The sequence below is a fragment of the Diospyros lotus genome, chromosome 1 (assembly GCF_014633365.1).
Source record: "Diospyros lotus cultivar Yz01 chromosome 1, ASM1463336v1, whole genome shotgun sequence".
NCBI lineage: Eukaryota > Viridiplantae > Streptophyta > Magnoliopsida > Ericales > Ebenaceae > Diospyros > Diospyros lotus.
Window position 1 is genome coordinate 51,685,687 of NC_068338.1, and position 23,483 is coordinate 51,709,169.

At 34.1% G+C, this 23,483-nt stretch overlaps 2 protein-coding genes across 8 annotated transcripts in view; both read left to right on the plus strand.

Moving 5' to 3' along the window:
- LOC127804453 (GPCR-type G protein COLD1) overlaps nucleotides 1-4,601 on the plus strand; it is a 29,687-nt gene extending 25,086 nt beyond the window's left edge. For both annotated transcript variants that reach the window (XM_052341318.1, XM_052341321.1), the window contains 5 exons: nucleotides 1,566-1,637; nucleotides 2,912-3,042; nucleotides 3,756-3,931; nucleotides 4,089-4,131; nucleotides 4,244-4,601. In XM_052341318.1, the coding sequence (XP_052197278.1) occupies nucleotides 1,566-1,637; nucleotides 2,912-3,042; nucleotides 3,756-3,909 (357 nt within the window). In that variant the 3' untranslated portion in view covers nucleotides 3,910-3,931; nucleotides 4,089-4,131; nucleotides 4,244-4,601. The remainder of the gene's footprint in view (nucleotides 1-1,565; nucleotides 1,638-2,911; nucleotides 3,043-3,755; nucleotides 3,932-4,088; nucleotides 4,132-4,243) is intronic.
- Nucleotides 4,602-10,844: 6,243 nt separating this feature from the next.
- LOC127802002 (uncharacterized) lies at nucleotides 10,845-23,027 on the plus strand. 6 transcript variants are annotated; one of them, XM_052337630.1, is made up of 11 exons: nucleotides 10,845-11,144; nucleotides 11,600-11,677; nucleotides 14,529-15,665; nucleotides 15,845-15,930; nucleotides 16,044-16,534; nucleotides 16,782-17,297; nucleotides 17,421-18,210; nucleotides 18,357-18,587; nucleotides 18,686-18,810; nucleotides 19,404-19,825; nucleotides 21,677-23,027. In XM_052337630.1, exons 2-11 carry the CDS (start codon nucleotides 11,630-11,632, stop codon nucleotides 22,688-22,690), a joined length of 4,860 nt encoding a protein of 1,619 aa, XP_052193590.1. In that variant the 5' UTR covers nucleotides 10,845-11,144; nucleotides 11,600-11,629; the 3' UTR covers nucleotides 22,691-23,027. The 6 variants fall into 6 exon arrangements, with proteins under 6 accessions (XP_052193590.1, XP_052193581.1, XP_052193571.1 ...); XM_052337621.1 differs by having other exon boundaries at nucleotides 11,610-11,677; XM_052337611.1 differs by having other exon boundaries at nucleotides 10,845-11,140.
- Nucleotides 23,028-23,483: the final 456 nt, after the last annotated feature.

Genomic DNA, 23,483 nt, shown 5'->3' on the forward strand with positions numbered 1-23,483 from the left:
GAATGATGATAAACGATTACATGTGCCCTATAGACCCAACTCTCTCACAGCCCATAAAAACCTGAAAGCTATACAGAGTTGATACCTGAAAAATATACCCTCTTTCACACAGCACATACTCGCACAAGATAGAATAAAATCACGATGAAAGCTGATCACAAAGCCTACCTTCCAACCCCTATTTATAGGCTATAGAGGCAGAATAACTACCATGACCGACTGTCCCTAAAAGGCAGTTAAAACAGTACCAGGTCAGCCTTTTAGAAACATTTCCTTCTAGAAGAACTTATACAGAAAATAAATCCCTGACATCTCTCTCACATTAATAATCCTAATCTAGTACAAATGACTTTTAACAAATCCTTTTAGCTTTAAAGAAATTGTACAATCACATGAAATGCTGAAAACACTTATTAAATTTAACCATCTTTTCTTGATTCTATGATTAATATTCTCAACAATCTATCCTCCTTTTTGAACAATTGATTCAAGATATCTGAATCTAATATTATCACTACTACTATTTTTACTACACTTACAATTGATGTATTTGGCTTTTGACATTCTCGACTTGAAGCTTTTGGATTGAGTCATTTCTCCATAGTTTGAACTTACCATTCATGTTTTTTTGATCTCATCCACCAGGATAATAATATCATTTGTACGTAACATACACCAAGGCACCTGTTCTTGGAAATTAAGGGTTTAGTGTGGATTTTTTATGTAATTCGATTATAATTTAAAAGGTATCTATATTTCTCCCACTAGTTCTAATAGGTGTTTATGCTCTTGATTCATGTTTTCTATAACCTGTATATATAAGTTATTTGGATTCCTCTTTTTCTTTTCCTCTAATTACTTCTTTGAGGATTCTATAAAATAACAAAAATAATGTATTAACCTTTAATCTCACTAGGTGGGGTTGACTACATAGATTTTAGTCTGCCAATAATCTTTTCTGGGCCTCTGTCATATGCTTTTTTTTTCAAGTCTATAAGCACCATATCCATTTTTTTTTTGTTTTGTTTATTTCTACACTTTTCCATCAAAAGCCTTAGTAAGCAAATAGCTTTCATTAATCATTATTGACCTATTAAATATTAAATGTGAAGCCATATTGGTTCTTAGTGGCATTTGATTCTCTTCTAGTATATAACTTTAAAATTCTTACAACAGAAGCAATCCTATGACTTAATAAAAAAAGAAGCCTATTTGGGCTGTTGATATATATATATATATATATTTCATGTGACCAAATGTATATGCTGACCCCACATAGTGGGATAAAAGCTTGATATATTGCTGTTGACCAAATGTTCATTTTGCTTCTCAAGTATGGTAATAGCTATGATGAGATCGTATGTTGTGGTAAGGATTGTATTATTGTTATTATTATTATTGTTTAACTTTGGCTGGGGATAAGGTTGAATGTGGTTTGGGGACCCCTAAGGATAGGTGATCCATCAAAGTGGTGTAGTGCTAACAACACACTCTGCTGGCTAAACTGCTTCCCAAATTTGTTTTCTGTACATCTGTCTGATGTTGCTGCTTTCACTGTTGTGCAGTATATATCACTTTTGTTCATTGGAATGTTGATTGTTATATCTGTGCGGGGATTTCTTAAGAATCTAATGAAGGTAATGTTTCTTCTGATTTTGGTTGTCATTGTTACCGGATTCAATTGAATCTTATAGACCACCTTGTTGTGGTTATTGGTAGGGCATGGAAAATCATATGAACTCCATGAAATTGTAAGAAACATATTGGAAGAATTGGACTTTAAATTCACAAGTTTAGAAATCTAAAGAGTGATTAATAGCTATATATGATTACATGCTTATCATCAAATCTCAAGTCATTTAGATTAAACTTATGTGTGTCATGTCTGGTTAAGCAACAGATGCGTGGGCCCCCTAGCGTTTGCAGTGTATTCAGTTCTTTCTCAGAAATGTCTGAGTTTCTCAGGGGAAGTGGATTAGCATTGTCAATCTTTATTACTGGTCTGAGTTTTCTTTCTCTAGCTCTTACTGACAAAAAATAAATAGTTGAAATTTACTTAGATGGAAGTTTGTCTTTTTGCTGCTACTCAAGACCAAAGCTAGAATGAATATGAGATTAATATGGCTCATATTATTACTTATTGGAACTTGTGATAACGCTGATGTTTTGCAGCTACGTGTCCAGTCAAGTTGAACCAAAATGAATGCATCCTCCAATGCAAAATACATTTTTCTCTTTTTGTTGGCAGAAACATGTGAATATTATAAAGAAATTAAGAAATATCCTCATCCTTTACCTCATAAAAAGAAAAGAAAGGAATATGCATGACTGAGGAGGAGAAATTGCATGTTCCCAGGGAGTCCAATTACTACTTGACACATTGGCCTTGCAGAAAAGACCAACCTGTCTGTTATGGTTTAGATTTATTAGTCTATAACATCTAGAATTTTAACTGAGGGTTATACGAGAATGCTTATTTAAAAGGAGGTGACCCATTGGTGAGTATGATGATCGGAAGAATATAGATTTCTGTACATCCATGCTGTATATAGCTGCCCCTTGCGTGGTTGCCTCTTGATAGCTGTAATGCTGTGGGAGGTCATTAATTGATTAGATCATTGATGTCTGAATGGATAACAAATAAAGGGAAAATTTGGCAGTGAAAGTGCATAGGTAACTTTATCCAGTTATGCCTTTTTTATGCTTGTCTCCTCATGTTTCTAGCAACTCTTTAAACCAAAAAGTAGATTTGAACCCATTCATGTGATCGTGTTTAAGTTAGGTGAAAACCATGGAAAATTTTGCCATGTCACAACTTGTAATACCAGACACCTGTGCATTGCATCATATACTGCTAGTGAATATTGTGAAGGAAGTAGTTCTTACCTAACTTGCTGTTGGTTTCTTTCAGTTTTTCTTTGCAGTTTCTAGAGTTGGCAGTGGATCATCAAGCAATGTTGTACTTTTTCTCTCTGAAATAATGGGAATGTATTTTGTGTCGTCTATATTACTGATTAGGAAAAGCCTGGCAACTGAATACAGGTACGATTGTCTCTAATGGTATATAAGCAAGTTGGATTGGTATACTGATGTACTTTGTCTATTTTCTTGGATTGTGTGCACCTAAGTTTGTCCCCTTAGTAGATTATCTAGATTTCTTGATTATATGCATCAAAGCTGTTAGTTTTTACTTGCTATGGAGAATATGAAAGCTCATTGTTGGGCTGCCTTGATTGAAAAGGGAACTGCATGGGACAAAAAAGTGTAAATCCTTCTGGATTTTGGAAGTTGATCCGATCTGCTGCTGTAGAACAGAATGACGTGATTTTCCTGGAAGTAAAATCATTATTTTATTTGATTGTGTCAACAATGTGGATTGAAGAAATAGATAATAATACATTTATTTGTGGTAAAAATATCAAAACACAGTGAGATACTACCCTACGCAAAATCACTCTTTCACAAGTAACAGTTTTCTTTCAAATGTTTTTACGTCCCTAGTGACAAGGAAAAGATTGTTGACCCGACTAGTGTCTTAACCATCAATTGATTAAATGAAGGTGATGTGCTGACGTACCAACAACTGGGATACTAGGGTGAGCACACCATAAATAAATTTCATGCAACCTTTTTGGTTGCTTCCTGCATTACAAAATGAATACACCTTACTCAACTTGTTACATAAAACTTGGATGTCCATTTCTCTGGTTCGCCTGCAAATAAGTGGTAGTCATTTGATCTCTATTCTCTGGCAGGTTGATTATTACAGATGTACTGGGTGGAGACATTCAATTCGATTTTTACCACCGGTGGTTTGATGCAATATTTGTAGCCAGTGCTTTCCTCTCTCTACTTCTGCTTTCTGCACATTATACATCTCGCCAAGCTGACAAGCATCCAATAGATTAGAATTTGTACGCTCTTATTTTTGGTAAGTAATATGATCACTCTATTATTTATTTGGTTCATGGGTGTAATTTCCTGAATGGGTCTAGCCATGGAAGATCTTATTTTTGAAGTAGGAGTTGACATGTGATGCCTGATTGATTGATCATCAGATTGTTTAATATTGTAAGTTCTGTGAATAGGAAATGGACTTGGTTGTAGCTATGATTTTCTTTGCAAATGAAGGTATAAGACATGAATCTCTCTCTCTCTCTACTAAATCTTCAATTTCTGTTTTTTTTCTTTACAGAATTGCAATCTACATTGTAATAAAGGAAGAATTTGCCTTTGGTTGCAGGTCCAGTGTAAGTACCTGGGTATGCGATAAAGATATTCACTTAGCTCGTCTGAATCATTGCTTGCAACATTCTTGAAAATTTGGAATTCGCCAGGACCATATTCATTGGAGATATGGGTGAACTTTTTTCATGGCTTCCTTTGATCTTCTTTTTTCCTTCTTTTCTTTTTCTTCTTTTTTTTTTTTTTTTTTTTTTTGGCACCATAGCTTCCAGTTGATGTATAAATCAATTTGAAAGTGCTTGAAATTGATTGTTAAAGACGAGTTTGAAAATGTAATAGGCTACCCTTGGGAAAATATTCTTCTTGTTCTTTAGTATGAGACAATAGTAATGAAATGAAATAGAAATTCATAGTAACACTTTCTATTCGTTATTATTTTTTTTTAAATTGTTGCCTGCAAGTGACTATTTGTTAATCGTACATATTTGTTTTTGATCCACAGGATATTCTACTTGTAATTCTATATATGTTGTTTGGGTCCTTTATTGCAATTAGATGTTGATACAATTGGTCAATGTGCTCCTAATCCTATGAAGCTATAAAGGAACTTAACAAAGAATTGACAATTACTCTTTTGACTACAGGTGCTAGCCATGAAAGAGAAATCAAGTGTACCCTTTGTAGAATATATTTCTCTAATCCATTTTTTGTAACTCTTTACTCTCGTAGTTTTTGGATATCTTACATTTTACATATTGCAGTTTAGCCATTAGTGCTACACTAAACAACTATGTAGGATTATCAATTTTGTATTGAATAATTATTTGTTTGATATAAAATGTAAATCTAGTTTTTGGTATTGGTATTATGAGCCTTGAATCGATGAGTTTTTCTTGTCAATCTAGATGAAAGTTTTGTCACTTGATGGCATCCAACTAAATTTAAACAATATGTTTGGCACGAAGTATGTACACAAGTGCTAATAAATAAGAAAATAAGTTTCCTATTTTATTCCTAATTTTCACTATACATACTAAACTGAGTAAGGTATGTTTATCCTTCTTCTTCCTTATCCTCTCACTCTATACATGCAAATATTGTGCATTTAACTTTATTTAATGATTATGCGTTGACATTTACTCTTTTTCTTCTTCGCAACTAGGTAATTTTTTTCTTTGCTCTTGTGCGTTCTTGATAGACAAATTTTTCTTTTCGAATTCTCAATTTCGATGATTGTGTTCATCAATTAGTGGTGTAAGTTAACCCAACTAATGTAATATGTTTGACATATGCAGAATATGTGTTAATAAATAAAAAAACAATAGCAAAATAAGACATATTTCTCAATCTTTACTATAAATACTATATTAAATAAGGCATGCTTGTCGCTCTTTTTCTCATTTATCTTATTCTTTACATGTGAAGACTGTGCATTTTTACTATTTGCATTCACCATGGCTTGACATCTATTTTTTTTTTTTTCTCTCTCTACTACATATGCTACTAATAATAACCTATGCAATCACAAAGTCAATACTTACATTTTGCTCTTTCGTGCCCTAAATCCATAATTTTTATTGTCAAACTTGATCATTTGTCTTGCTTTCTACATATAAATATTGTGCATCTTAACTATTTATATTTATCATGCCTTCACATTTATTTTTCTTTCTTTTTCTATTCAATAGTAATCTATCCAACCCATGGCCAATTTTTTTGCTTTGCTTTTGTGTCCCTTTGATTAATGAAGAGCAAGCAATGTGTTTGGCACGTGTAAATAAATAATAAAATAAAATAAAATTCTCTTTATATTCGTATTCTTCACTATAAATACTATATTAAATAAGGTATCATATTCTTTCTTCTTTCATTTCTTCTCGGTTTCTATGTATAAAAATTATGCATTTTTACTATCTATATTTACCTTTTCTATGTACTCCTATTTTTCTTTATTAATAATAATCTCTGTAATGACAAAGGCAATCGCTCAATTTGCTAATTGATGGCATTGACTAAGCATGAGAGATATGTTTGATAATATGTTTAACACATGTAAAACATGCATCTATATATATATTATAACAAAACAGTCGTCAATTTTTTTTCCAGCCCATTTCTACTTTCTATTTCGATATTTTATTATATTTTGTTTATTTTTTTCTTACCCAAAATAAAATTTTTATAGGTCATTAATTAAGTCTAGATTTGTAGAAAACGTGTAGTTCTTGGAACCTGTAAATGATTTTATTCGTGGTTGAATAGTGTTTGGAGAATGTGTAAGCATGCTCGTATATGAAGAGATAAAATCTAATCCATATTATTAATTTTTAAATTTTAACATAAAATTTTAATTAAAACAAATTATAGAAAAAATAGACTTTTTTAAATTGGGAGAAATCTTGAGATATCAAGTAATATCGCCAAATACCGACTACCAAGTATATTTTTTTAAAAAAATAAATTTAATTTTTTATTTTATTTCTCATAATTTACCTCTCATTCTCTCTCAATAAACTACCACTCAAAACTCTAAAACCCTTAATTAATTTCATGCAAAAAAAAAGTACAAATCTTATATATGTTTATGTTACTACTTAATTTTAAAAAATAATTAGTTTGTAGGTTATGTTAAATTAGTTATTTAGGCAAAATTAAATTATTTTAAATAAGTCGTTTAAGTTATTTTGACAAAAATAATATTTTGTATAGGCTATTTATATTTATCATATATTGTCATATTTCTTTTGAAAATTTTATTATGTTTTATATTTTTATTATTTATGGTACTAATTTATATAAATTATATGTTGTCATATTATTTATTATTTTATATAATCTATTTATATTTATCATATGTTAAATTAATTATTAATTTATGAAAAATGTATAGTTCTTAAAACCAAACCTGTAGATGGAATTTATGGTTGTGAGATTGTCAATTTTAAATAAATTCAATACATATAAACTTTCGTGCGTCGCACGAGAATGATTTAGTTAATAATTAAGAAAATAAAGTCCTTTGCATCCCCAGTCTCCACTAAGGTGTGCTTCTCACTCTTCTTCTCTATACTCTCACTCTCTTCATATGAAAATTGTACATTTTTGCTATATATATTTATTGTATATTTAGATATAGTATTCTCTTTCTATTAATAATAATCCTTCTAATCATAAAGGTAATTTTTCGCTTTTCACCTTAAATCAATAATTTCCCTTGTCAATCTCAATGACCATGTTTGGCACCAACTAAGCATAAGCAATGTGTTTGGCACACGCAAAGCGAGTGCCAGTAAATAAGAAAATAAATCTCTTATTGTATCCAAATTTTCATTGCAAATATTGAATTAAATAAAATTTACTTATTTATCCTCTTGTATTTATAGGGTGAAGACTATATGCATTTATCATGCCTTAACATATATTATTTTTCTTCTCTATCGATCACTCTGTAACTTAGAGAATATTTTTTATTTTTCTCTCGTATATCGTAAATTAATAACTCGTATGTTCTAAATCAATACATTTTTATCATTAATCTCAATGATCATATTTGTCAATTAATGGTATCGACTAAGCATAGATAATATGTTTAGCACGTGCTTAAACCTAGTAAATTATATTAATTATTATTTGATATTAAATATTATCTTTCTAAAATCGTCACTTTTTGTAAGGTTGTAGAAACTTATTTCACATTTGATAATTCAATAACAAGATAGGTTGCCTAAAGATATGACATTTCGTCATCATGCATTAGTCACCCTGATATTTTCTGCATGGTTGTCACATTCTACATTACAAATACATGCACATTGGTGTATTATTTTCAATTTTAAACAATAAAATTATTTTTAAATTTAAAATCATACGTATTATCTATAAATATATGTATTTATTGGAGTTTAACTATCGTTCCTAAAGAAATAATTAATATTATCTAAATTTTAATAAAATCATTAAAATATTACACTATGATCAAGGTTCTCGTCATATTCATGTTCGTCGCTTGTTTTACTAAAGTTATCATTATTATTAATTATTAAACGATAATAAATGTATTTTACTTTCAAACAACAGTAATTTATTGTACTTTATTTTTAGTTTATAAACAAATTTACTAGTTGATTAAATAATTCAAAATATAATACAATTAGCGTCAATTCATATAATTGTTTGGAAATTAAAGTTATTGTTGTTGATGTTTACCTCCAACTATTTGATCAACGACTTATAGTTCTAGTTAACAACTCCCAACATGGTAGAAAAAAATTATCTATTTATATCATAACTCACACATGAGATTTAAATATTATCAATATCGTGCTCTAATTTCATCGGCAACAAATTTTAACTTTAGCCCTCAAACAAAAATTAATTTAATAATTTATTAAAAATATTTTAAAAAATCATGTCATGCGTTAGCACGTGTGATGGTCTAGTCATTTGTCTAATATGCCCCTACCCGTTATAGATTAGTCTTATTATAAAAATAAATATCAAATTTTGGTTTTCATGATATTTGAATTCGTAATTTTTAAATATTAATTATTTTTTAAATAATTTTACCACTACATTCACTTTTATTTTATTTAAATTTTTATCTAAAAGTATAATTTCTTACTATTGAACGCTGCCCAAATAATTTTTATTTAAATTTTTTATTTATTTTGTACACGTGGGTTGTATGCGCTGCTGCATTATTGTTAAAATCATGATTTTACGCATATGATTTTACAATTTAAAGACCCCCAAACGATTCAAAACTCATGTAAAATTCATTTTTTGTTAAAATCTTATAAAATCTCGATTTTACATGTACGATTTTACGCTTCAGAGATCCTCAAATAATTTTACGATTCAAAGACCTCTATTGATTTAAGTTACAATTTAGATGATGCTTCCTACGTCTCAATGTCACATAGCATCTGACATTGGAATTTATGCAATGAATTGTTATATTTTTTATCTAAATTAAAACTTGATTTAACATTGATTACATAAGTTCTAATGTCACATAGCATCTACCATTAATTGCATAAGTTCTAATTTTCTGGATTTAAATTGTAATTTTTACTTGGTTTAACATTGATTGCATAAGTAAATCAAGACAAACAAGTAATTAATTAATGGACCACCCAACCCCAAATCGGGATTTTACTTGATTTAATCAATGTTAAATCAAGAAAAAATTGTAACCTAAATCTAATGGAAAACGTTGTAAGCATCTCTAAAGAATTTTAAATTATATTTTACCTCTAAATTACCTATATTTTGACTCTAAATTGCCTATACCAACCTATTAATTTTTGAACTATATTTTGGAAGTATCATCTTTTTAACTATAATAAGGAATAATCAGGTTATTAAATGATATTAATTCATTTTTTACAAAATTATGTTATTATAAACATATATTTACAAAAATTAAAAGGTATTTTTAATTATCTATAAAATCTTACGATTTTACGATTCGATTTTACAATCCAATTTTATGACCATTTTTCGATCATATTTAAAATCTCGATTTTAACTATCTTGTACCGCTGATATAATTAAGGTTTGAACTTTTTTAAATTTTAATTGAACATTACACATTATTTTAAATAAAAATTATTTCAATCTTGTTATAAATAACATCATTTTTTATTTTTTGTTCTTATATAATCACATCTAACATTTGCATCATTTGATATATAGATTAGCTATTAGCAGTATCCCTAACTTATACCATGTTTGGAAAAACATTTTAGGTGGTATAACTAAAGCTTGGATAATTTTATCCCCACACCTCTAATTGACTTTAGTGGACAATTTTGCCCTTTTTAGTATATAAATGACCTTTGCCCTTTTATCTCTTTGCCAAAAACCTTCTGCCTCTCTTTTGTTCTTTCTTCTTTATCTACTCTATAGTTGTCGATCACCGTCACCATCCATCGCCACTAGAAGACCTCTCTTTCATCATCTTTCGCTTGATCTCACATCTTTTAAGACTTTATCATCATATCGTACGATTTATTTTTTTCGTTACTCCATATATTTAGACTTATCTATCTCAAAGCCACCAAGAACTTTCATAATTATAGATCTTTGTCTTCGCCTTCAGGTCTATCTTTTTTCATCTTGGATTCCTTATCTTTTCTCACTGATGCCATATTTGTTGAGGATCGTTGTCGAAAAACCTCAATTTTCCATGATCTCTCTATTAACCTTTTATTTCATTCCTCAATTGCAATTTGTGGGCATCTGTATTTGTTTGTTGACATCAACCGTCAACAATCAGAGTCGTCAATCAATAATCCCTTGGTATGTTTCATTTAATATTTTTTATTTCATGTTTAAGCAACGAAAATATATAACTAAGTAAATTGACTAATAATCTGTTTATAATAATGTTCAATTATATCTCATTTAGAATTATTATATATCAAATACGAGATAGTAATAATTTTAGCTTTTACTCGCTTTAAACATAAGATACCAAATATATATATTAGAATCACTTAGTCTTATTGTAATTTTATTGCATCACTAATTAATTTTATTAGTGTTAGAATAGGATTGAAATGGTAAAATGCCCTAAAGCTAATAAATAAAAAATAAAAGAAAATAAAATGTCTCAATGTATCCCCAATCTCCACCATAAATACTAGATTGAAGAGGCTTTCTTCTCCCTCTTCTTCCCCTTTCTCTCTTGCTTTCTACATGTGAAAGATTGTGCATTTTTACTATCTGCATTCACCATGGCTTGACATCTACTCTTCTCTTTCTCTACTGATTAATAATAATCTCTGCAATCACAGAGGCAATTTTCGCTCTGCTCTTGCGTGCCCTGAATCCGTGAATTTTTCTTGTCAATCTCGATGATCGTGTTCGTCAATTGATGGCATCGGCTAAACGGAAGGACCGAACCCTCGACGACCTCTACACTCTCACTCGCAAGATTACGCACCCGGAGGCATGTAATTTATTTCGCCCTAATTCTTTTCGGTTTTATTTGTTTCATCGTTTCCTTTCTCCCTTTCCCAGTTGATTTTCTTCTCTGTCTTTGATCCTGTTTCTATTCCCAAAGCTACTATTTTTGTAGGTTATATGTATATATATTTTTTTTCAATTGGTTCCGCAGTTTAGGGTTTTGGTCGTCTTTAATTAATCGTCAATTATCGCTATGAAACGCCCGTAGCATTATTCCTCTCCTTTCTCTTGTGTGTCCGAATAGATAGATGGATTGATACAGAGAAGATGATTTTACCTTTTTTTGGCTTATGTTGCATTCCTTTGGATCTTATGATGCTTTCTATTCCTCCCCTCACCCCCACAGAAGAGGAATGTATATTAGGTTATTTTCTGAGTTGAGGGTTGTTTGAGGCTGTGCTTCTAAACACAATAATTGATGCAACTTCTATGTGCTTTTTAGATCACCCCAGTGTTGAGAGGAACCTTTCAGATGCAAGGGCCAGCAGACGAGACTGATTGTGACATTCAGACAAATATGGTGAGCTAACATGGTAATTACAGGAAGTTATTCTGTTTGTAACTCTTCCAATGCTCTATATTTGGACTTACATGGTGACAATCTTCTTTGCCATGGACTAGGTACTCCATGGGACAATACCGATGGATTATCTAGCTCTCTAGATTATTAGTCCTATCCCTTCTGCTAACAATCCTTTTGGCTGGATCAGTTGTGAATATTCGATATATATTTTTTTAAAGTTGGTGTTTATTGTATTTTATAGGGTGTTCATTCTAATGGTTTGCTATTCATTTTACTGTAGTCTTGGTTGATATGTTACACTCTTCAAACATGTCATGTGTTTGGGCCAATAGGGATATGGGTTTGAGTTTGGAGAGAGTTTAAAATGAGCGCTTTTTAATTCCAGAGCTTCCCATTTTTAAGTTGAGGAATTTGATGTTGCATGTCTTGCATTCTTTTTCCTGGAAGCTTTCCTTGTGCTCATAGATACTTTTCTTCATTTCTTGAGTGATTTTTCGCTTTGGCAGCTAATTTCTTGTTTGTTTGTTTGTTTGTTTTTTTTTTTTTAAATTGGCCTGTTTTATCATGCTTTGATATTTTTAATAAATTTTAATTTCAACCTGTGAAAAAAAAAAAAAAAATTCTGTTTAAACTACAATCTTGCTTTGTGTTTATTTTGTAAGCTATATAATTGATTGGTACTCGTTTGCTTCTGAAAGCCCATCATGTTATCCCGTGGAGATGCAAAGTTTCTTTACAGCAATATGGTTTGTTTAGAGGTTCTTTTTTTTTTTTTTTTTCTGAATAATTCACTAAGATATTTTTCTCCATATATTTCTTTCTGCTCCCGACCTTGGATAAAGGATGAGAGTGGTGTTAGGTAGCCAACAACTAGCATGAAAGAGAGATTATAAATTTAGATATAAACGTATGTAACCATATGTAAATCCTTTTATCTTTCCATGAACTTATCTTGCTGAGGCATCTAATGGAGAGATATGGAAATAAACAAAAGGATTTGCATATGGTGTTTATAAATTTTAAAAAAGCTTATACAAAATTACTAGAGAAATCTTATAGAGGGGTTAGAGAAGAAATGAGCCTGAATTGCTTATACAAGCTCTTAAAGACATGTATCATGTAGCAGAAACACGTGTGAGGTTTTTTCAACTACAATTGGATTATATCAATGATTCGTAGTAAGCCTTTATTTGATTGGCCTCCTAATGGATGAACATACAAAACATATTCAAGTAAAGATGCCTTGTTGTGTGCTATTTGTAGTTGACATTGTTTTGGCGAATGAAACAAAAGGCGTGAATACTAAACTAGAGATATGGAGGAACATTTCAGAATTTAGAGGTTTAAGTTGAACAAATTGAGAACCAAATATGTGGAATGTGAGTTTAGTAAAAATGCTAGCATGAATGATGTTATGGTAGAACTAGAAGATCAAGTTGTAAAAAAAAAAAAAGTGCAAATATCTTGGATCAATAATTCACAAAGATAGGGATTGTGATCCAGATCCATTGATTTTGATCATGGTGCATTCATGAAATGGATTCTGACCTAGATTGAGTCTTAATTCAGTGGAAGTATGATGAAGGAAATCAAAGAAAAATTATAGGGAGCTAAAATCAACAGTAACCTAGAGGGAGGAATCTGAAATTGATGTACTGTGACCCCCATTTGTTTTCCAACTAAGCCCACCCCCATTTACTGCTTACCCATACTTGTATCATATATTAATAACAAACTGTGAACCTGGTAATACTGAGATGATATAAATCCATTAGCAACTCACTGATCAGAATACTTTGTATCATAGCTCCATTATGAACTAAGTCGAATATTTGATTATGTAAATATGCTGGTTTGGTGAAGCTGTTATTTCGGAGCTCATATGTTTTGAGTCCAAGCTTTGAGTCATTCTCATTTCTATTCTTAAAGCTGGAATAGAAAGTTTGGTGATTATGTTCATCCATGAGGAAAACTTTTTAGTAACTGTAGTAAATAATTTAAAACATAAAATTGAGGTTGCAACAATTGCAAGGGACATTTCTATTCTGGGATGTTACTCCATATTCCTTCCTCAACCTACTTAGAAACTAAAGTAGCGTTTTAATCCAATCATAACTAAGTCAGACATATTAACATGAGAATTACTAGACCATTATTTCTGTGTGCTTCATAACCCGTGCAATTTTGGATTTACGTTATTTTTTATAATGTTAGGCCGGAGAAGCTTTCTAAATGCACTACATAGATCACAGGTGCTGTTAATTGAAACTCTTTAAGAACTAAAATGCCTCATGGAATTTCCTTTAGGGACTAATGAAAGCTGTTAATTGTTAAATGAAGGCTGCATACTGTTGCTGCTTTTGAGATGATAAGTGGGAGGATTTATCCATGTTCAAATCTCAGAGAGATGATTAGCTGATACAGCAAAAGAAAGGAAAGGAACTTCTGGGATGATGAACAAAACAGACTTCTTTCTGCAAATTTTGTGCCAAATCTGAATGTACTACTTTGAATATGTGCCAATTTGGAATCCATGACACTGGACTTGCCTAGTTATGGGAAAAATGTATGTATGGGTGCTTTATCTGAAGTATGCATATAATGGTATCTATGATCTATGTTAAGTATTGCTATTCACTCTTTAACTCTGTGTAATATTTAGCTCGTTATTGCGTATTGTACCTGAAGTTCTTATATATAACTTATTTGCTTCTATGCCAATGAAATGAAAAGTGCTGTCTACACTGGGCATTTTGATAGGAAGGACTACTACACGTGTGACTTGATAACTTCTTGCCTGCTCTAATTGGTTGTGTTTGCATTGACTTGATTCCCCTGACATTATTAGGTCTTGTCTCAAGATGAAAGAGGACTGGGTAAGCATTCCAAGAGCCAGAAAGTCTCTGTTGGAGTAGGGTCTGGGGCGTGCAACGTGTGTTCCACTCCTTGTACATCTTGTTTACATATAAACCAAACTATTATGGGGTCAAAGACTGATGAGAGTTCTGATGAAACTTTTCAAGGAAATGCTGGTAGTCAGTACTCTGTTAATGATGCTCTGCCTGTCAAAAACAGTGCAAGTGACACTGGACAGCATACTACCAGTGATACAAGTTACTTAGTCAGTGTCAATTCAAATCATGATTCTCTATCTGAAAATGAAGAAAGTAAAGATCGATTGAGAACTTCTGATGTTTCTGGTGCATCCGATGACATTGAGATGCATAGAAATTTGTCAATTGGTGTCACAGCTGGGGATAATGGACCACCTCCAAATACCCCATGCAGTTCTGATCAGAGAGCTTCTGTGAAAAAGATTGAGGATCAAAGAGTTTTAGAAGTCCATGAAGATAACATTTCTTGTGTTAGTGGAGGTAATGATGCAAGCAAGTTGCCCAGTTATGATAATGATGTAAGCGTAGACAGAAAAGAAGTGCCACAGAGTGCTGTTTCGGATGAGTTTTCTTCCCAACGGATAGACTTGATAGAAATTCCTTCCTCTAAAGGTAAGGGTGAGGGTGTTAGCTCATCAAAGGTACCAAGTACATGCTCTTGTCCTACTGGTGGCACACCTCATTCATGCAACCTGTTTGTAAGGGATTTGAAAGAGGATTTAGGCAATAGTCTCCCTGCAGAGCTGCCTGAATTCTCAAAGGAACATTTGAGTTCACCATTGACAAAAGAGACCACATCTGAAATGGTTTGTCAACAAAGATCTCCCTCACATACATGTGGGGAAACTACTGATAGTAGTCTTGTCAGAGGCATTTCTGCAGCCTCGCAAAAAGTTTGTCTCAACATGGAAGCTGAAACAGAAACAAACAAGGACAGTTGTGACATGCCTGTAGAAGCTGTGACTCATTCAGAACAAGAGAAAGAAAATGTGAAGTTCAAGGACTCATTTGGGTTACCTAATGTGCAAGAACCTCTTTTGCAATCCCAACCTGAAGATGATTGTGATGAATCTGATATTTCGGAACATGATGTAAGTATTCATACTTCCTTTGCCATTGATGTTATTTGACCTATTTTTATCTGGCTGTACTATCTATCTAGGGATGTTCCACAAGGTTCTATGCCCATTTGAGGGACTTTTTTGCATTTGTTTATGGAGTGATTATTTTAGGACATGCTTGCTGAATTTTTGCTACTTTCTGGGAACAGGTAAAAGTTTGCGATATTTGTGGAGATGCTGGCCGGGAGGATTTACTGGCCATATGCAGCAGGTGCAGTGATGGTGCAGAGCACACGTAAGCCTAGAAAATTTTGCTGACATTTTCTGCATCAGTTTTTTAGTTATCTATTTCACAAACTTACATTTATATTTCTAAGCATCTTTAACATATTTGTTGCTCTCGTGCAGCTATTGCATGCGGGAAATGATGGAAAAAATTCCTGATGGTGATTGGCTTTGTGAAGAATGTAAGTTTGATGAGATCAAAAAGTCGAATCAAGATAAGATTGCTGCAGTGGACGGGAATGATGCAAATCAATCACCTGGACTTGCAAGTGCCCTGAATACCAATCTCCCTGTGAAGTTTGACAAAAAAGATTCAGATCAGGAGGGGAATAAAACAAATAAAGAAATGCTTAGTGTAAAAGCTTCTGTTAAAAGACATGCTGAGAACATTGAAGTTTCTCCAGCAGTGAAAAGGCAGGCTCTTGAGTCAACTGCGTCACCAAAAACATCTAGTCCCAGCAGAATATCAGCACTTTCTCGTGATTCCTCATTCAGGAACCTTGATAAAGGAAAAGTGAAGCCAGCACGCCAATTATCTACTGGTACTTCCTCAATCAATGATACTTCTGAAGCTGCATTCTCTTCTCCAGGTCCAAAAATACAGACATCACAAGGTGCTGTTTTTTTGTAGTGAATTCTTCAATTTTCTTTCACTTATTTGTGTAGTAACTTGTTGTGGTAGCTGTTTAACTTGGGTTCTGGCTCAAGCAGCAATCACTGCCTTGTGTTTCCTTTTAATACTGTTTTTCATAGTCAATTCTTTGATGCTCTTTCTTGAGTTAGGCAGTAGCTTGTTCTGGTAACTATTTAACCTGGGGTTTAGATTAAGCAGCAATAGCTGTTTTTCATTTTCTTTTTCAGGTACCCTGTTGAAGTCTAATTCGTTCAATTCAACAAATGCAAAACCGAAAGTTAAACTTGTCAATGAAGTTGTTCCTCTAAAGCATAAATCAGCTAGAGATCCTGTTTCCCTTGATATGAAGGAGGGTGCTGCTCGATTGATAGGCAAATCATTGTCATTTAAATCTGCAGTCCCAGGCCGTTTAAATCCGTCAGAACCGAAAGTTAAGTTGCTATCCCCTAAATTTTCTGGCCAGGATCTAAAAGGATTAAAGCCAGCCAAAGAGTGGAACTTACTTGAAAAGAGAAATTCATTTAAACTAGAACGTTCTTTGGCAAGTTCAGCCATTGGGAACACTGTTGTCTCTACAGTGAAAGGGGATAAAAAATTAGCATCTCATGGTGAAAGCTACTCACTTCCTTCTGTAAGCAACAATCGTGAACCAAAGGGTGTGCAATCTGACAGTAAACTTACTACATCGACAAAATCAGCTAGTCATGTACCTCGCAGAGGTTCGGAAATGCCGGTTCCTTTAGGTATTATATTATCTATTTATTCTGAGATGCGTTTAATATGTTTTTATTTTTATTTTTCTGTGACTCTATTTAATTCTTAATGCTTTTAGCATTTTTATAGTTCCTTGCCATCCTTCTGGACAGGTGAGATTAAGAAGCAGTCCTGCTCATCCAGTGTGGCTGGAGTTTCATCAGCCAATGGAATTAGTGGTTCTGCTGAACAAAAACCAACACAAACTAGTGTTCTGCATGATTCATCCCCAAGTACTTTTACAGCTGAGAGACCATCCTGTAATGCTAATGAATCAACAAATTCTGGTGAGAGAACGAGGGAGGGTTCTGCTGGTTGCACAAGGCCTGGCATTACTGCAGGTGGAAGAAATGTTACCTGTCAAAAATGTAAGGAAATCGGGCATTCGGGACAATCTTGCCCTGTTGACAATCCTCGGTCACTTCTTGGTGATGTATCTGCTACAAGAAGTTCAAGAGAGGTGATGGATAAAGGAGGTAATAAATTGAAAGCTGCAATTGAAGCAGCAATGCTTAAAAAGCCTGGGATGTACAGAAAGAATAAGATGCCTAACCAATCTGATGAGTCGTTGATATCTAGCAGAAACTTAAATTCTGAGCTACACCCTCAAGATCAATTATTAACTTCTATTAACACAAACAACATTTCTCCTTCCAATGAGGTACGTGAAGGGCGAGGAATACTCAGGAAATCTACTGCTGAATCTTGTAAACAAACAACTGTTAACATGAATCAGTCATCGGTATTTCATTCTGAAGCTGGTAGTTTGAAAAATGGAGATGCTAGTCCTGTGGACCCTTCTGATGGCAAGCTTTTCTTAAGAGATTTACCCTGTGATGCTTTGGGGGCATTTTCTATTCTCTTGAAGATGTCACCTGTACCAGAGCGTGAATATATTTGGCAGTATGTCACTCTTCTTTTTCTTGACATTCACTCTAAGTTGAAAAACATTACATTTTTTATGCAAGTTTGTGCTTTCATTTGACATTTGAGGAGAAAAATATGTATCTTCAAAATAACTTCTTGCAAGCTTATGTTGTTTGTTGCAGAGGGTCCTTTGAGGTTCAGAAGAGTGGGAAACTCCCAGAGTTCCAAGATGGGATTCAAGCACATCTATCAACTTATGCATCACCTAAAGTTCTTGAAGTTGTGAATAAGTTTTCTTCAAAAATTCTCTTGAATGAGGTGCCTCGCTTGAGTACATGGCCTATACAGTTCCAGGAAACTGGTGCTAAAGAAGAAAATATTGCTCTTTATTTTTTTGCCAAGGATCTTGAGAGGTAAAATTTGGTTGTATCTTTTTATCAATTAAATTGTCTACTTCTTTTTATCTTTTTTTTTTCTTTGGCTGAGTTTCTTTATGCTGCTTATCATAAAGTTACGAAAAAAGCTACAAGAGTTTACTGGAGAACATGATGAAAAGTGATCTAGCGCTCAGGGGAAACATTGATGGTGTTGAAGTTTTGATATTCCCATCCAACCATCTTCCTGATAAATTCCAGCGTAAGATATTTATCTCTCTAATATATGCACCAACTGTTATGTTTAAGCACAATTCTGGACTAATGGTGGCTCAGGCCTAGGGGCTTATCTCAAGGTGAATCCCCTGTAAGAAAAGCTGTGAGGTTTGTTTTCCTATTTGTTTCAGTTTAAACTTTAAAGTGTAAAGACTTATTGTGGTCATCTTCATGCATTGAGGGATAGATCCATTTTTGGTGTGCAAATAAATGCATTGGATGGTTATTTGATTCCTTTCTTTGTCTTTTCCTAAGTTGATGTTTTTGGATCTTTGGGTGTGGGTGTATAGCTTCTGAGTTAAGAAAGCTGATGTAATGCAATTGCTTTTCATACTTAAATTGGTATTGGAAATATGACTAAATGCACATCTGTCAGAAAGTTTTCTTTGCTATATAATCTCTAAGATTTTTCAGCCTTGTGCTTCTTAGTATAGCTACTCATGCATATCATGTTCTGAGGATTGCAAGACGGAAGTCTTTGTCCTCACCTTTATGCTTTTAAATCCTCACGATAATAATCACGGACTGTTTTTCTTAGAATTCTGAAATGTTCTAAATTTTCTTATTGGATTTCAACAGGTTGGAATATGTTGTACTTCCTTTGGGGTGTACTCAGAGGAAAGAAGGTGAATTGCTTGCAAACTGGAACTGGTTCTCCAAAGGAGTATTCCATAGAGCAAGATCTCCCCACTGCGATCTTGTCTTTGCCAGAGAGCATATGTTCACTTGGGCCTGTGGATGGGAATTTACCTGTGCACCCCAAAGCTTGTAATGTTACACTTGCGCCCAAGAGTTCTACCTCAATGGAATCACCCTGTTTATCATCTGAAACAGTAACTGGTGATTATGATACAAATGCATCTTCCTTTGAACCAAAGGGTCAATGCACCCAAACAAATGCAGTGGGGCGAGACTCTAGACGAAATGCCACTTCCTCGCCCAGGACACAAGGAACCGGCTTGCTGTCATTCCAAAAAATGAATTGCACCAGCCCCTCCCTGGTAATGTAATTTTCCTCCTGTACATTGGCACACTGCACGCATGCTCCTCTTATCAACTGTTTGCTCCATTTTAATGTTTTGTACTTGAGTGTACACTTGTTTGTGAGTGATTACCTTCTCTTTGGTGTCTGCATTTACCATGGGAAACTTTTGAACTGAATGCAGATATCTGAATGCCTGTGTGTTGAAAGATTCTAGCTTTGGTAGTATGATGGCCCTGCTACAAGAAATCATCTAATTCTTTTTTTTAAAAAAAATAGAAACATGTTTCACATTTTCATTTAAAACCTTCTCATTCATGGTCCTGGGTCAGTTGTGGTGCAGTCCTTTGAGAGCCCAAACCCACTTCCTAGCTCAAAATGGTTTTTCTCTTTGGGTTCATCAGAAGTTTGGTCCTTTTGAGAGTTTAAACTATTTTTTGGTAGTTAAAAATGTAAAATGACTGTTTGCTCCTATGGCTGACTGCTAGAAGACTGCCAAGTTTCAGCAGAAAATGGCTTTGGCTGCCATCTTGACCCTTCATTTCAACCATATCTAGATTTTTAGAATTTTCAGACTTTGCATGCATAAAATACATATTTTCCGGAACCATTTTCCATATTTTTAGCCACTTCAGCAGATCAGCAAAATCAGAATTTTCAAGTTTTTACTCATGGGAAGCCATCTGCTAGGGCTTTAGGTATTTTTGTTTGCCTTGAAATCTTATTGCACTTGCTGTAGGATGTTTGGTTTATGTCACCAATTTTTATGTGTTTTTCCAAAATTGTTTTAGATCCTCAAATAACCCATGCTCACTCTAGTTATCTAAAAGGTATCTTTTGAGCCAAACTTGCCCTTTCACTGCGCAACACCCTCAAATGGTTTTTCCTTGCAATGCAACATGCCATCACCTTTTGTTCAACACGCTTTGTTTGTTTGCATGGAATTAATGAACATTACTTCTTGTTGCATTTTTGTTACAAAGAGGCATCGTGTCATGAAGTGAGGCTGCCGTCCAGTATTGGCATGTGGCAGTTGCCTCAACTCCCATCTGGCAAGTTCGCAAAGTATCTCAAATTTCTAGCATCCAAACCAAGCATGCATGTAATGTAAAGAAAATAGTACAAGAAGACTGCAGTTCACTTGAATACAAGTCTACAATGCTATAACTTGGCGAGGAGGAATCTTGAGCACACCACCCTCCCCATAGGAAGAAGAATTTCCCCTGCCTAAAAAAATGGCTCCTTAGAAAATAAAATTTGAATACAACACTAGGGTCACATGCCATATATACCCCCCCCCCCCCCCCAAAAAAAAAAAAAAAAAAAATCCTAATTCTAAACTTTCTAAGAGATCTGTATTGGTCTGCAGGGATCATCTCCATAGTTGCTTGCACACTCACTAGCTGACATGGGCATTGTGTTGCTGTTCATGAAGGCCCGTGCCTTGTGTGATGATATACGAAATTATAATAGTGTATCCTAATGACTCTCCAAGTGTTTTGGCATTGTCTATTTGTCTTTAGATGAAATTAACTAAAAAAAATTGGAAAAATATGCTGGAAGGGAGAAGCAGATTTTGTTTGTTTTATGCTTCTTTTCTTTGTCATCACCCTCCTCCTCTTCCTTTCTTTTTCTGGTTTGATATAATTCCTTGCTTTCGTCATTGAGTTGTACATCATCTAACTTCCTTTGTTTTCCGCTTGTTGCCACATTCTTTGTGTGTGTAAAATCAATATAAACTATTTTGAATACTGATTTATCTGAAGGGGATCATTATATCTGCTGGCCCTTGAAAGAGCAATCATTGGTTCAGTGCTGCTTATTTTATTTTTGCATAAAGCTTACTAATGTTTGCACATTCTCTATGCAGGATGAAAGTGGTGATCCTGGACGCAAATTAGAAGTAATACTTCAACCATCTGTTCAAGCTGCTGAAACTATTAGTAGTTCCAGGAAAAATGACAAGATGCCTATGTGTCTGGATGATGCCTCAGATATTCAACAGGTTTCATCACGCCCTTGTGAGATACTAGGTACACATAGCAGTAGAAATGATCAGGTCTCATTTGAGAAGTTGAAGGAAGAAGAGGGATCGTTGGGCTCACACACTGTACTCCAGAGAAACTTGATAGTGGGGGATCAAAGCTGGCAGGAGCTCACTAATTGGCAATACAATCAAGAGAAGCGTCTGAACAAAGATTCTACGTGGACAAGCTCACGAGTTTCTGCTGGTGGCAGTCAAATGTCTTCTTGGGATGATGTACAAATTATTTCGCCTAATGAAGGATTTGCAAGTAAGAAACAGAGAACTGGTTATGGTGGGTTGTATGTGTCCAGTAGTTCTAGGGCCACACTTCCACTCCCTTCCAGAGAGAGTTTCCTGTCAGAGGTGCGTGAAATGTGTGCCAGTTCTCTGACCAAGGAGCGGGGAATAGAAGCTTGCGATCAAAGAGGGGTATCCAGAAACAATGGGGCTGCTGAAAGGTTCTTTTTTCCTGTCGATCCACATCCTGTAATAGACTTGACCTCTGATGATAATCCCATCTCCTGGAAAGATTTGTCTGCAGAAGACAGTCCAGATGGGGCGCCCGATCTTGACCTTGCTCTAGGCGCAAAAATGAAACCGGCAAAACAGGGGATGCTGCCCTTTTTAGTGGGGAAAGGAGAGCCGAAAGATGAACAGGGCCAGCGTGGGGCAGAGAAGGCGGCAACGAAGGGAAAGGAGGACGATGTCTCTGCATCTCTTTCACTTTCACTTTCATTCCCATTCCCAGACAAGGAAGCAACCGTAAAGCCGGGATCGAGAGTGGAGCAGCTGGTGCCAAGTAGGCGACAAGCCAACAACCCCTCTCTGCTCCTCTTTGGGGGTTTGTCAGACAAGTAGACAGGAGGCATAAGGCGATTCCACCGTGTATGTACATTATAGAGATCCCATGGCGGTGGCGCCAGTGGCGGTGGCGGTGGCGGTAGATCTATACCGGATCATGCACAATGAATGATCTTTCCATGGGGGTTTTTTCTTTCTTCTCTTTACAGGATATGATCTCAATCCATGTGTTTATAGCTCATACAGGATTTCATAGTTTTCTTCTCTTTTTCCCAGTTTTCATCCTCCCTCCCTCTCCCTCTCCGTTGGTTTTCAGTGCAGCTGTTTGTAAATATAGGGAACGAAAGCCGGACCAACTTCTTTCCTTTTAAATGCTATCAGGGATTTGCAGACAGATATGGTGTCCTTTAGCCTCTACTAAAAGATTTAAGATGTTGCTTTTATGCTCTACTTTGTTCTTCTTATCTTAGCTTAAAATCATTTGCCAACTGGTAGCCTAACAGTTGGAAGTAGCTACAGCGGGTGAACCCAGAGCTACAGCGGGTGAACCCAGATCTCATATTCAAGTTTTGTGAGTCTTAACGATGTTTATCATGGGCTCACGATTAACTTATCTATTCAAGGTCTTAATTTCTGAGATTCAACTCACAATGAACTTATTTATTCATTTAGGATTATGAGGTAGATGAATCGTAGATTTTAAAGATGATGAATTAGATTTATGTAAAAAATTATTTTTGATCGAGTGATCTCTTGAGATTTTTATGTTGTAAAAAAATAAAAATTATAGAAAGATAATTTATTTATTTTTATTATTTATAAAAATTACATAATTTTATAATATATTTTT